The sequence below is a fragment of the Lepisma saccharinum genome, chromosome 13, assembly GCF_977018435.1.
Source record: "Lepisma saccharinum chromosome 13, izLepSacc3.1, whole genome shotgun sequence".
NCBI lineage: Eukaryota > Metazoa > Arthropoda > Insecta > Zygentoma > Lepismatidae > Lepisma > Lepisma saccharinum.
The window spans coordinates 71542366-71558425 of NC_139241.1; the positions used below are offsets into that span (position 1 = coordinate 71542366).

Here is a 16060-nt window from a genome sequence, read left to right on the forward strand (position 1 = left end):
CAGGAATTACACATCAGAATATTAAAATACCTGTCATGTAATCACAAAATCCAGTTTTTCATGGAAATCTGATGCATAATAAAACATCATTTGCAGGTTAATTAGACCCTGCAAAAGTGTAATTTATGAAATACAAAAATGTTGGAAAAATATCGGTTGGTATCAGAAATTAAATTTCATACCATGATAGTGGGAGCCATTGTCACAATTTGAGCGCAAAGCATACATAAATTTTACGTACGGTAGTGTTCTAGGGTTAAAGAAACAAGCTTTCAGTGGTCAAATCTTTGATCAAATAAATGCTTCATTAATATTTAATTTTTGTTATTTCAGTTCTTGTTTCCAACTGGTGGGAAAGGAGATTTATGAATTAGATGAAATGCAGTCACTTATGGACGATCCAAATAATCTTGATTTGGATGAAATATACCGGAAGTACGATGTTCATGCTGTAGAGGTAGGTTCTCAAAGCTACTTGTCCGTTTTATTATGAATATTGTAGATAACAGCACCACTTTCTCAAATCCAGAAGAGATTATTGAAGAAAGCAACTAAATTAATAAAATCCATGATGCAACAGTCTTTTGAGAGTCAGAACCTGCCAAACAGCTTTTCATTGTCTGATGGTGATCGATGCATCAAGATCCATTGCCACGGTTTTCTGGCTTTCGAGCCGACCTCCATGGCAGAGTGGTTAGCACAGCATGCTATGATGCTAGGGGTCTTGGGTTTGAATCCCATCCTGGCCATAGGTGTTCTATGAGAGTGTCTGTTCATCACTTTCATCATATCATTACTCATTCTCATCATTGTCAAAAATGGCAGAAAAGTGACTCTAATTAACAAAAATCAAATCTAATCAAATTCTGACTTTTTGAGACCAGAATCCTCTCTCTAGCTTAACACCAGACACTTGTTTGGCTCCTGCCAATCATAGAGTTAATTTTTAACCTATTCTGCCACCACTGGATTCAGCCTGACACTTTCGTGATGTGTCTCTCCAAGCATGGAGCTGCATATCTAGGGTGACCATACATCCCTGGTTGTAGCAGGACAGTCTCCTTTGTTAGTCCTGTCCTGCAGTCTGTGACCAAACTCCAAAAAGCTAAATATCTTTCAAGGATGTTCTCCCTTTGACACTTACTTGGCGAATTCCATTCCCTGTTCATCTCCCCATCTACTCCATTATGCAAAGTCGAAACTCAAAGTTAAAGTCTTAGCATATTTGATTAATACAAAACGTAACTTAACTTGTATGTGTTCGAGATGTCATGAGTCAGGCACATATCCAGAGGGGGGGCTCAGGGGGCTCGAGCCCCCTCCGAAATGTTTTGATTTACACTAGATAAAATGATGTTTTTTGACTTGTCTGTGTGAAATAAAATATTGTGATTATAATTTAAGGAGAGATATAATTATCGAGGAAAGGCGGAGAATTTTCTAGAACCCTGAGGATAACACTATTATTGATAATATTGTATGTAAACTTTTCTTTCTCTTTCGGTGTTGTCGCAACGAACTTGAGCGTTATTGTCAGCATTTGGAAGTTGCACAACAAAGCACTGTTGAAGGTAGTGCCATGAGTCGGGCGATTCGTTGTATTACTAATTCTCTGAAAAGCTCGAGAGGGAACGTTCTTGAATACGAGGTGAAGTCGAACTACTGGCAGTATTAACAAAACATTTTATGTGTGGAACATTCCCGAATATAATATGGATATAAATATGCGAATTCAATTTCACGGTTGGTCTGTACAACAGAATAATTCAATAAGACTTCAGGAGTAAGTGTGACAGTGTCCATTGACAATTTCATAAGATGTAGAGATTCAGGGGGAAGGGGGGTAGAGGACTTGTGATACATTTTCCTGGAAAGTGCTGAAGTCTACCACTAGTAGAAGTTCGAGCCCAAAGCTGAAGACATTGCCGACCATGTAGTGCTAGTTTCGGGTCATGAGCCGAAGAGATCGAAGGTCTCTAAAGTAAATATTTCAGCAGTAATGGGCATTGGAGCATCATTTTTTTTTTTAAAAAAAAAGAAATAAGCTGCACAGATCGACTGAAAATCTAAGTTTTCAGTGACAATTTATTAGTGACTGGACCAAGTTTCGTGTATGCAGTCCGAGAGTTTCGTGGGTTAAAAAAGGACTTTTAAGTCAACTGTTTTGGAAAAACACTCAAACACTAACTACCACAAAGGGGCGGCCATGAAGGCCGAAAATTTTATGAATGTCGAGAAGAGAAATCAAGAAGATGTTGCATATGTGGAAATTTTAGCGGAATAAGCAAGCTCGACCATGACTCCAAAACCAAGGTCTCTGGCATATACCATGCCATTCTTTGTTCTACCAAGTGAGCTACCTATTCACCCTTGGCTTCGCTTGATCTTTCGCTGTTGCTGTAGAGCACTGGCACCGTATGCCTGCTGGAGCCTGCATTTTCTGCTAAACTTTCTGCATAGCATATCTCTTGTGTATGCCCACCCGTAAGATGTTGCCTGTTTAATTAACAAGCACAGAAAAAGGAGATAGAATAAAACTAAGGGACATTCCCACCGGTTGACAAGATATTTTTCTTCTGTGGTCAACACGAGCTGCCGTTTCAAGGTGACAATGAGATTGACCCACCAGGTTTCACACCGAAGCTACAAGCTATACGTGTTGCTTGAGGATTTCACAAATCGAACACAGGCTTGTACAGCCTGTCGTGCCGCTACGGTGGGAAAAGTTTCTGTTGATTGGGTCACTCATTGCAAATGACGTGTGTGTGCCTTCGGTCTGAATTCTTCCTAAATCTTGAAGATCCAAGTCACAAGGATGGAAAAATTAGGATTTTTGTTAAGGTTACGTTTCGAAGGCAGGCGACAACACCATAAAGGATCATATCCAAACCTGGGAGAACACATTCGAATGGATTGTTCATTGCATAACAGCTTCGTGAAATGGAGGACACACATACACATACTGAGATCATTTCGGCACAAACAGAACGTTCGTACATTGCAACAGAAGAGTCGAGTGATAAAAAATGTCCCGATATCACGTTCTGAAAGAAAGAAGAAGAAAAAAACAGCATCTTAAACAGTGGCAGATTTAGGAGATACTTGCTCTCCATTTTTAGCCCTACACTATGGCTTTTTACTGCTAACCTTTGTCTACCAGGAGAAAGTAAACTTTTCCTGCCTCATCATTTCATTTCACCTTTTCCCCCTCACCGTTTTGGAACTGAATCACCAGCATCGACCTTAAACCTTGCGAGGTTCTATCTACAGCCCTGTAAAAAAAAAAAGTTTAGCCCCCCCCCTGAAAAGAATTTCTGGATACGTGCCTGTCATGAGTTGATTCTGTAAAGGCGTACTTTGTTTCAAGCAATTCATTCCCGTGAAAAATCTGTTTCAGAGAGTTCGGAAGAGAAATGGGATAAGACTTGGTTGTTGCATTATAACTTCATTATTTGCATCATAGGCAAATGAATCTTTCTTTTATGGCTGTTCATAAGTGTGTTGAAAAATTCAATTTCAATGATAGTTGCCAAATTAACATTTTTTCATGTTTAAGTTATGCATGGTTTGATATTGGGTGTGAACATGGCTTCATTAATATTAATATGAATTAATGTAACACAGGATTTGTTTTCGTTTGAGAAAGTGGGAAATTTGGGGGATGCCCTGCAGCATTTTCCCCACTTCGAACACTGTTTTAAAGAAAAGAAACCACTTATAACTTGAACTATCTTGGTTCAAACTGTATTTTTTCAACCTTGGTTTTATTTATCTCTTGGTACTTTTTGGAATGGGGTTTAGACCAGGAAGGAATAAGAAAAAAAAAATGGAAACTACGGCTTTCGAGTACAGTGTCCTGCTTTTCGTTTCTGAAAATATGGTCACACTGTGTACATTGCCTTATGATTTGGCACACAGAGGAGATGCACTACATGGAAATTTAAGTGAGAAATGCAGGCTCGAACTTGTGTGTCGAGCACAGTCCTGGTTGAGGTCTGCATTTTTCACTTAAGTTACATGTCCCGTGTGGGCTAAATTATAAAGCTTTGTTAATCCACTGTAAGAAAATACGTAGATTACATTTGTTGCAAACAGTATTTGTTTTTATGCCTTGTTTATTGCATTGTATTGGTATTTCATATTAGTTTGTGTGATCAGGCCAGATGGTAAATTTATGTTAGTTTAAATTCAACTGTAGATATATTCTGTAATTCTTGGTTCTTCCATGAGCTCTCAAGAGTATTTAAATTAGCCAATAGAATTTGAACTTCCTCCCCCACTTGCCAAGGAGGGAGTATAAATATGGCCCCTCTGGCGGAGGGCTGGAGAGTGAAACTGAGATTTGGAAGATCAGAGTGTGGAGGGAGATTCCTACGGACTTCAACATTTTACAAAGCATCAGGCGGTTCCGTTGATGCTGGTTTCCATAGTCAGTTCCATTGTGGGGTCACATTAGAGAAAGTATGTGTGTGAGATAAATTAGAGAATGACAATGGAAGAATCCAAGATCTTGTCTATATTGTAATTAATATAATTATTAATTATGAATGCTCCGGTGTGGGACAGGATTGAAACCCAGGACTAAACTCCATACCAGCTAACTGTAGACCAGGCAAACAAGAACAAGTCTCTGTGATGCGAGCCAGCTCCACCAATGAACAGTGAGAGAAATGGGATTGTGTAATGGGCGACGGGAGTTACCCGATTTCCTCCTTCGCTATGCAGCATTGCAAACTTTTGACAAGAATAATACCGAACGCACATGGCAAACGGACCATATTTTTATCTCCAGGTCCGTACGATTTGTTTAAGAATTTCTTAGGGAAATATTAGGGATAAAACTGCAAGAGCAAATTTTGACAAGCTGGACATTTAGCGTATGGACTAAGGTCTGGTCCGTACTTACATACATGTATGGTCAGGACTGTATGATTGGCAACACTGTGCTTTCACCACTCAATTTTCCTCCTCCTCCTCTGCCGATATGTGCGGCCCTGCTCTACAGTTAGCTGGACAGGGTATGGTGAGCTGATTCAGTTCTTTATTTGCATTTTTTTATCAGAACCGACCGAGGTAAAGGTGGTATGTTAACGGAACACTTTTAACAGTAATTTAACCTGGCAAAACATATGTTAGACAAGCAATTTGCTATATTCAAATCAAATTGAATTATATTGATAATAATTTGACTTTATCTTAACATTATACTGTATCATAGAATTTAATAATAAGATGAATTGTGTGCACAATTAATAATAAAATTCATTCTGTTCTTTCTAGAAATGTGCTCCTCAGTTATCCAAAAGCGATGCAACGTGGATAGAGCTGTGGGTGCTTGCCATTGCATGCTTCATTGGTCTCGCTGCACTTATTGCTGGCATTGTTATTTGCTGCTTATACTCAAGGTAAGTAACACCTATGTTTATTGGCTGAGTTCAAGGATTTTATGAATATTTTGGTCCATCTTAGTGAACAAACACATTAAGTGGTCAGCTTCTGATCTTGCCACCAAAATTCCAAGGTATGAGTTCCAGCCTGAGCATATAATCATCACTCATCTTCATCATCCAAGATTAGCCTGAAGTGACAGAAAAACAACAGAACACAATACAAGTTAGTAACATTTGAAAGAGATGCACTTTTGTGACATGAAATATTGAGAAGGTAGAGTCATACCAAAGAAGAAGTATTAATTGTTTGTTCCCAGAAATAGTTGGAGCTCTGGTTCGATTAATTACATCATTGAATGAATTCATTAAGATGCTAACTTCTGACCAAAATTTGAGTACCCTGTTCAGGTGCCGTAAAGGGGGATCCAGGGGGTCCGGATCCCCCCACCTCCAAAATATTTATCAAGTACTTAAATTAAATAATGAAAAATATATTATTTTAGCCTTTGTTGTATAATTCCCTCTGAACTTATTGGAAGACAAGGATTATATTGGGATCATACGGCTTTGAATAACATTACAAAGATGATTTATGTACACTACTACTCAATATGCATAAAATACACTGGTCTACGTCAATTTTGCTGACTGGAGGCTGATGGTTGTTCTTTAGTAATTCGAGGGTGGTAAATCCAAAACCGAAATCCGTTTTTTTCTATCACGTCAGGTTTCGGAGGAAAATAGAAAATTATCTAATATTAGGGATGTATATTTAGAGCAATGAAACAACGTAGTCCGTAAAGAGGTCACAAGATGGCAGCACATGGAATATTATAATGAATATTATTTCAATCAGTTATTCGAACATTGTTAACCCCAAAACAAAGGACAAATATTACTGACTTTGTAAGGAAAGCATATAGTGCATATTTCGGAATTAAATTGGGTGACCAAGATAAATCCTGGGCACCTCATAAAGTATGCAGGACCTGTGTAGACTAAAGGAAAGAAATATGTTAGCGTCTGGAACAACCTTCATGTATCGGGACAGAGAGAGGCATCTATTAAGATATTTTCAAAGGGACGAAGAATTTGTCTATTGTACAGATCTGAAGGGACTAATTGAAGCTATGGGATGTATGTATAATGCAGAAGAATGGAGGTTTTTTATTGATAGCTCGAAGAGGAGTTTGAAGTGTGTGTTGCTGCATAATGGCAATAAGTAGCAACCATTCCTGTTGGCCACTCTGTATATTTGAAGGAAAGCTACGAAACAATGAAAGAAATGCTTCGAAAGATAAGTATGCAAATGACAGTTGGCTTCTGTGCGGAGATCTCAAGGTCATTTCAATGTTACTTGGTCAACAAGCAGGTTTCACGAAATATCTATGCTTTTTGTGTTTATGGGACAGTCGAGCAAGGAACGAACATTGGGTACGAAGACTGTTGCCTGCCAGGAAAAGCTTTGAAGTCGGGGTGAAAACCATCCAGAACAAGCAGCTTGTTGATCCTAAGAAAGTGTTACTTCCTCCACTGCACATTAAGTTGGGATTAATGAAGCAGTATGTAAAAGCTCTGGATAAGAATGGGGCTTGCTTTAAATACATTTGCTCAAAATTTCCTGCATTGACGCATGAGAAAGTAAAAGCAGGTATTTTTGATGGTCCTCAGATGAGGATGCTAATGAAAGATGAAGAATTCTTACAAACAATGAACCGCACAGAGAAAGATGCATGGTGTGCCTTTTCTGATGTCATTACAAACTTTCTTGGAAACTTCAGGGCGCTCAACTACGAGGTTCTAGTTGAAAATTTGTTGGTGACGTTTCAAAAGTTAGGAGTAAATTTGAGTGTCAAGCTTCACTTCCTGCACAACCACTTAGATGTATTTCCGTCCAATCTTGGTGCCGTAAGTGAAGAACAGGGCGAACGCTTCCACCAAGACATAAAAACCATGGAGCACCGATATCAGGGGAGATGGAATGAAAACATGATGGCCGACTATTGCTGGTGCTTGCTTGCAGCGTGACGTTCCTGAGGCCACCTACTCCAGAAAATCAAAGAAACAAATTTTTTTGCCTAAGTAGGTATGCATGTTGTGCTATTCTGTGGTTTATGTTAAGTTTAGCATAAGTACAGGCATCAGGTGTTGACTGTATGTGCTCGTGAAACAAATTGATCAATTTGCCGTAATTGCCTAAACTTTTTGTCCATTAAGAACTCCCTATAGAGAAAATAGAAACGTATGTTTGTTAAACAACGTGACGTGATACTCTGCATGGACATCTGACTACGTCGCATTCTCTTTGCAAGTGCTGTTGGAATGTAACCGGATATAATTTTCTGAAAATTTTGAAATATGACTTGTGAAACAATGCAACTTAATACCTGTTATCAGCTACGCCACCTATGTATACTGTAGTCCTATAATTTCATTATGTGCAGATATATGGAAAATTGTTGGAGTTTAGCCCAGTATTATAATATTGTGAAAATTTTCAAATGTGATTTGTGAAAAATTGTGACGTGATACACTATTTCTGACTACATATTTGGAATCAGCGACCTCAAATTATATAGAATCAGTTAAAATATCTAAGTCAGCAGAAAAATAAATTTCATTATGTGCAGATATCTATATGGAAAATTGTTGGAGTTTAGCCCAGTATTATAATATTGTGAAAATTTTCAAATGTGATTTGTGAAAAATTGTGACGTGATACACTTTTTCTGACTACATATTTGGAATCAGCGACCTCAAATTATATAGAATCAGTTAAAATATCTAAGTCAGCAGAAAAAAAAATTCATATGTAGACCAGTGATATAAATCACAAACTTACTTTTGTCCAACTGCATGTAACATCATTTTTGTTATTCAATAAATAGTCAATTATTCATCTATTTGACATAGGTAATCTACCTATGTAATGAATATGCGCTGTTATATATCTATTCTTATAGTCTTTTTACCTATTCATGTAATAATAATATAATATTAATTTATGTGTTGTATTTAGTATTAATTTTATTTAATATCATTATTTTAATTTAAACATTATTATTATTCCTGAGATACTTGGTTCGGACACTCCCCCCCCCCAAGACATATTTCTAGATACGTGCTTGCTTTTTAGCTAATCACACAGATGAGCATGAGTGATGATATGATAAAATTGATGAAGACACAATCACAAAGAATACCTGGGTTGGGATTCAAACCCAGGGTCCCTGTCATCGAAGCATGCTGTGCTAACTACTCTGCCACGGAGGTCGGCGAACATTATATATTTTTATGATTTATTGTTGACTATAGTCAACAAAAAAGAAAAACACAATTTTTGAGCACTAAAAGTTAAGATAAATAAAATGGGGCGGATCTGACAGTCTGGCAAGATGAGAAGATCCAACATGCTGTTGGAGTATTCGATGTGATCAACAATGCTGTGGGAATATTGCAGCTAGATGTAAAATTGTAGAGTTTCAATATTATAGTCCACAAATTACTGAAAAAAATTAACTAGCTGATGGACCCTCCAGCCTCACAATCAGCAGCATAGTCTCGTCCATACAGACAAAGGCTGTCACACATTGTGTACAGCTTGGCACTTATTGTTTACATTCAATTCTCATAAGTATTCAAATAGTACCGTATTTTGCAAATTAACAATGCTTTCAAATTTCCTTTCATTTTCTTTCAGCAGAACAATTGATAATTCTATGTTTAGAAAATAATACATTTATAAATGAAATGATACATATTAGCAATGATTCTTATAAAGAACATGTCTGAATCTGAGTTAACCAAGGAAACTGAGGCATTTTTACATTACTACTGCAGTTTGAAAAACGTTGGTTCAGTGATTAAGAAGAATGGACTGTTCCAACTAAATCAGTACCTCTGGTAGCCTCGCATTAATTGTTATAAAACTAAAATTACCAAATATTCCAGCCTTCTGGGACTTTCCTCTCTCCACAAATAACCCATTCATTTATGCAAGAACAAATTTCTTGGAAAATCTGAAAAATTGTCAGTTATTTTTATAGTTTTTATATGTTCACATTAACGCTTTCCGATCCTACGCTGGGCCTTGTCCGACATCATGATTTTCCTGTTCCGCTCTGATGTCAGAAGACGTCCGACATTTTTTTATCTTTTTGGGCATTTGTTCACCCACTCCGCTGTTGGAGCCTGTCCGATGCATTTCCTCATGTAGTGCGGACTCTAACCAACAGAAAGCACAGGTTGTACTCTTTTTGTTTCTTGACAGGCCATGTGTTTTGATATGAACAGATGATCGTGTGTTGTATTCTTCCAGTAGTGCTAGTAGGAAAATGGCAGAGAGAAGGAATGTAAGAAAATTATAAACAAAAACTGTTTAATTTTTTTATGTAACCAAGAAATAAGAGCTGATGATGTATGTGGGTAACAGAAATATTGAATTGGCAAGGGTTAAAATATTTCATAATTGGGTATGAGTCTGCACTCATGAAGTGCAAAATGACATTTTCCACATATCACACAACCCAGCATGCGAATGTCGATTAGCGATTTCCAAAGCAAATGGGTCGATCATATTTTAACATGCCATGCAGAGAATTTATAACTGCCTATTCTTTTGACCACCCTTATCTCTTTCCAGGTACAAGCACCAGTTGTCTCGCAGCAGAATGCATATTGTTGAATCTCCCTACATGGCCCAAAGCTACCCACCAGGATCTGTGATAATGGCACCATCCGTCATGGGATCGGAGGGGATGCATCTCTACGACTGGCAAGATGGCGGAGGTCATCTAGATGCCGTTTCTTACCACGGTTTTCCACATTGACAATAAGTGTTGCATGAGGTAAATGGTGATATGGCTGGAAGGCTTGCCACAAATCGGTATTGTGAGGGTGCTGGTAGGAATTTTATTTGTGGTGTTCCGTATGTTAACACTGAACCTCTTTCCAATATGCTAATTTTTAATAAATTAACCACATGTACAGACATGTTAGATTTGGTTTCTTTATGCACTACACTTCAGCATAATGAAATTCAACTTGTTACTCCGTTTGCTTCAAATCGTATGTTTTGTATGCAACCTATTAATGTGGGGAGACTAACTGAACAAATATTTTTGAACGTATAAAGTTCAAACTGTACATGAGCTATATACCATATTTGATGACATATAAGATGCACTTTTTTCCTTTAAAAATAGGTCTGAAAAACAGGGTGCGTCCTATAAGCCAATAGTCAGTTTTTCATTACCTTCATTTCTGAAACTTTCTCTGTTCTGAATTGGACGATATCTTTCTTGTTTTCTTGTGTGATGAAGAAAATTAAAATGTATTCTTTCCTAGTTAGATTAGGTAAGTTATTTGTTGAAAGTAGACCTATATATTACTTTATATTACTGTAAATTCATTATAATATTCAGTGATAAAGCTTTTACCTCAAAAGTAGGTACGAAAAATGCATCTTATATGCTGGCAAACATAGTAAATTGTGTTTGCTAAGAGGTTCTGTGCTAATAATTGTTTTATATGTACATTATTATTGGCAAAGTACATAATTAGGTGGTTGAATTATGGGAAAAGATAATGGGATTGGAGACAATGGTGCTAGTAATTTCAGAGGATTTATCTTACGATCCAGATATTTCTGCCTTGTCTTATGAATGAATGAGCCTTGTAATTTGGTAAGTTTATATGGCACCAGTGGGGTGTTTACTCTTCAGTATTATAGGTAGGGTAAATACAGGTGTAGTGTTGCAATCCTGCCCCTTTTTGTACTATATTTATGATGAAGTTTTCCCTCTAATTACATTGACATGCTAGATGATAAAAGTAGCACTGAACAGCCAAAGAAGATATATTATTTTCTCTACAAAATTGTCTCACATGCTACTGTCCAATGGAATTTATAGCTTGATAACGATTAGCTATTGTTGAGTTCGTTCATGCACATTGGGGGGATGCACCTATGGTTGTCAGATTTTGAAAATGAAAAACTGGGACATCTGCCTCACCCAAAATGAATTGAATTGTTGTTTTAAGTCCACTTTATGCACAGATAGGCTAATCATGACTGGACCTACGTATTTTTTTAAAAAAATAAAAATGGGATCTGAACCACTGTGCCATGTGTCTCTACCAGCAATCGAAGGAAACAACATTACCACTATGCCATTGGGAGAGGCCCTCATACACAAAAATAGAGTGCTATTCAAGCACCGTCAATATATTACAAGAAAGTAATTTGAGTTATTTTCTATAAGTTGGACAATGGTAGTAATATCATATTCCACATACACTGAAGCGCCGAGCAGTGAATTAATTTTTGGAATGTATTCAACAGCAAACCTCCCCAAATTAAATGCATGGCAAAGTGTGTTATTATTTAATAATATGTCATCTTTCCACAGATTTATAATATGTTACATTTTACATAAATTCTCTGACGTTATGATTTTTTCCTGTAACAATTTCTTGAAAGTAAAAGAAATAAACATTGTAATAAAAGTTACTGAAAACATACTTTCAAAACATAATATAGAAATACAATGTAATTTATGAAAATTAACCATAAAACTTCTTTTTTGGATTGAAATTGTCACTAAATGGGAAATATGAAGTGGAATCCTTGTAAAAAATTTACACAATGTGCATATAAGTTATTTAATTCTCTTTTCAAGAGTATAAACAAAGTGTCACCTAATTCAACACGAGTCCAAGTAAAATTCAGGAAGAAAACTTGACATCTAGTGGTTGGAATTTGAAAGAGGTGGTTACAACATACGTGCACAAGGGAGGCAGTAGATTGTAGCATGTTGTTCCTTCACAAGAAATGTTTGTATGTAACGATGGGTATAGCCCGTTGCCCATCTGGAAATGGTTAAATACCAGGACTGCCCAAGAAAATTAGGACATCTGGTAATCCTAGATTCACCCCCTGTGTCTGTGCAATGCTTACACATTTACACATTGGAAGTTTAGAAAATATCCTGGATCATAAGTAACAAATTAGCTATTCAGGAAGGAATTTTAGGTAGAAACATTCTAATGCAAGATTCAATGAAGTCTCTGTAGAGTTTTGTGGCAAGTTTTCCACCTATTGTTAGTTTTTTTACATTAGAAATAATTAATAACGTAATCAGCCAGTTTGAGTGTGTTCATTAATAAACAATTTTGTTAGTTTGTAAATGTGCGGAAGTATTATTGTTTTTTCACTAACCTGCTGTTGTATAAATATGTTTTCATTTTGTCATTTTTTGTACTTGTGATATATTTTAATTTTCTTTTAAAATATAATTTATTTTAAAAATTTGTTTTCTTATTTGTTCATTCATTAATGAACAACCTCTCTATATCGAGGAAGGAAAATAAAGCTGCAGTGGAGAACAAAGACAGATATCTCTCAATCCTTATATTTTATTAATGTTCTTTACAGAACTATCTATCTGACACACACAGCAAGTTATGCAAGATGGCACCAAGTCTAATCTTTTTGGAGCTAGCAAGCTGAGAGTTCTTTTATGACTAAACTTCGACTGAGTTAGTGTCAGTTCTTCGTTTGTTGTTCACTCATGTGCACGTTCTTGCAGATGGAAGACTGTTAATTTTCTGAAATATTGTTTTGTGTAATCATAAGGATTTCCCTAATATGCTTATAATTACACACGGTAATAAGCAAGGTTTAAATAGAGGAAGCATTTGCTTGTACCCTTGAATTTTTGGAAAGTTCTCCTTGAAAACCGGGAATTATACTTGAATTTTATCATGGTCTTAGAGTTCCAACCCTGTATTAGATCCAAACTCTTCTGCAAGTAAATTACTGTCCCACTAAAAATGATCAATAATTTAAAATTTTAATTTTTAGGAGCAATGAGTGCCTTCTATTATCTTTCAAAATTATGGTATTGTAATACCAAAGCTAGTATAAACTAGTATAAAGTTAACTTTATACTCATATTTTGAGAAATGGGAGATGCAGTAGTAAATAAACATAGAGAAACTTGGTACTCACTTTACACTTTTCTATGGAACAACCTAAAACAGCTTCGCGGAAAAGTGAGTAGTACAAAGTTTCTCTGTGTTTTATGTTGACTGTTCACACTACTTTTTTGTATTTGCATATTTTTCATGAAGTGTGCCATTCAGTTTTTCTGTAGGTCAATTAATGATGATGACGACGATGATAGTTGGTGTTTTGAGTTTTTTAACATGAAGGGAAAATTGTGCTCTCATATTCTGCCAACACTGCCTTGCCCCTTTAAAAGTAGAGGTTCATCATTCACTTTCATCATCATGATTTGCCTCCCCGATGGTGCAGTGCTTGCGTCATCACCTTGTAATCAAGGGGTCCCAGGTTCGATACCTGGTGGAGGCACATAGTGGTCCGGATCCCACTTTAAACTGTAGGTCCAGTCTCGATTAACCATACGGTGCATAAAGTGGACTTAAACACCAAATCAATCAATCATCATCATCATGATTAACTCAAGAGATAGAACAGCAACGTAAAATAACCAAAAGAGAAAGTTAAGCCAGGGTACTATCCTCAAGGAACATAAGACTATGCAAGGACATTTAGCTAGAGTGCGATTGGGTTACAATGTGTTAACGTTAATAATAAATATATACTGTTATGCTTCACATGTTCTCCCAATCTCCTAAGGTGGAGCTATACAGAAACCCTTGTTCCAATATAAACCATCATGATTTTCTTTTATTTCTATTACTACTATTAATTGAGAAGAAGAGTGGGGTGTGGAGTTCAAGATATGTTATGTAGTACCATTGACCTACTCAACAGTCCTGAAAATTTGACCAGGTTTAGTCCAACAAGTCTTACTTATTGTATTTATTACATATTAAAATAGATATAATATAAATGAAACGCCAATGCAGGCGTGCAAGTAAAGCAAAAACAGACGTCTTGACAACTTCAAATTTTCCACCAATTTATACATACATACATACTATATATATCAATCAGTGGCGAAGCATGACATTTTTACGTAGTCATCGCAAGATTTGCCAAACGTGAGTGTCGATCTTTCAATGGAGAGCGAGGGGGCACAATATTCCTCTGTGATAAATGCCAAGGTCACTGCCAATTCAATGTAAAAGCTCACACCACATACCTTATGACTGTACAAAATACACATAATTCTATCCCATACGATGAGAATTATTAAATATGATGGAAAGTGAAATGCAAACACCTCAATTGTCGTGTTTAAAGGTAAAAAGAGCCTTTATGATTTGCCTCCAATTGTTGTTTTGATAATGAAAAGCAGATTCATATTGTTCAATGTGTACTTTTCCTCTTAACAAGTGGAAATAGCAGACATTCGAGTGGTGTGCCCAGGATTTTCGAAGAGGGTGGGTTACGTGTACTTTTTAGTAGTAATTCCTGAAGTCCTCATTTTGCCATCTTTTCCTGCCTTTTCTTCTTTTTTTTCAAATAATATTGAGCCTATGCAGAGTCATGATCCTCACCACCCCTCCTTGAGCACGCCATTGGACACTCGGAAGAATCTTGATGACTCCAGACAAACCCTACCGTGGCTGTAAACATGGGGATGGGGGCTGAGAAAAGGGCCTGTTATGACCCAGACCTTCAAGAGTGGGGGAAAGTACAGGTCGTTGGACCTCTCTCCCTGTTCGGAAGTGTTCAGCTGTTCTCAGCACTGGCAGAGACCAGAGAGATTCGCACCATTCTGCGATGAGCTGGGCCGAGGAACACCATTGTCTTCAATAGGAAACTTGGCAGGAGGGTTTGGCACGAGGGGTAGTACTGGGGCCTCATTTCGATGTGCTAAGATTAGCGAATCTCTTGCATATTTCGAGCTGTTTCATGTTGTCGCTTGGCTTATTTCGCACAAATATGCGAGTATTCTGACTTATTATTTTTACTGATTCTCTAAAATATATAAAATGCAATATTTTTATTATTTTGCTTGGTCATCGCTGCATCTCCCGATGACCGGACGCCTCCCACAAATGATGAAGGAAACAGTAAATACTTACCACACGAAGAGAAATAGTTCGATATTTCGCGACATATGTCGCATTTTCAATGGAGAGGAAAGAGAGATCGGCATCACATAGAGTAGAGGCACAGAATAGTCAGTGTTGCCAGAAATAGTCAATAGGAAACAAAAGTATATTGTCACGTGCCAGTTCCGACGACACAATGAAAGGTTCAAGAAACAAATGTTTCCCGAGAGCGACGATAGATGGCAGCACACTATATAAAGAAGAGCAGAGTTCATTGTAGAAACTAGGAGCGGAGAAGAGCGATTATATATATATTATAGTGTGTGTGTGTGTGTATAGTATTGTATACTCCTCACAAAACTTTGGAATATTGGTATATTAGGCAATAGGTGATAGTCACAGTGGCATATCTTGGCAAAAAGATGAGAATATCCACCAGACAGATGCACTGTGTTGTTGCATTCCAATGCTGTGTTTATCACCTATTGTCTAACATAACAATATTCCAAAGTTTTTGTGAGGACTGTATATATGAAAAAAAAAGTTGGTTTACCGGTGGTCAACCAGATAGCATGTGAGAATAAGCTACTGCTACCCAATTGCCAACAAACATGGAGGCTGTGGAGCTGATATGCTCCGTCTGAGAACAGTAAGTTTTCATAATATAAAATGAAAACTTT

At 37.0% G+C, this 16060-nt stretch overlaps 1 protein-coding gene across 1 annotated transcript in view; it reads left to right on the top strand.

Annotated features, from left to right (window-relative positions):
* Cad74A (cadherin 74A) overlaps nt 1-12654 on the top strand; it is a 111730-nt gene extending 99076 nt beyond the window's left edge. The window contains exons 21-23 of the mRNA XM_083134428.1: nt 334-457; nt 5281-5405; nt 10033-12654. Coding sequence (XP_082990554.1) covers nt 334-457; nt 5281-5405; nt 10033-10219 — 436 coding nt within the window. The 3' untranslated portion in view covers nt 10220-12654. The remainder of the gene's footprint in view (nt 1-333; nt 458-5280; nt 5406-10032) is intronic.
* The last annotated feature ends 3406 nt before the right edge of the window (nt 12655-16060 follow it).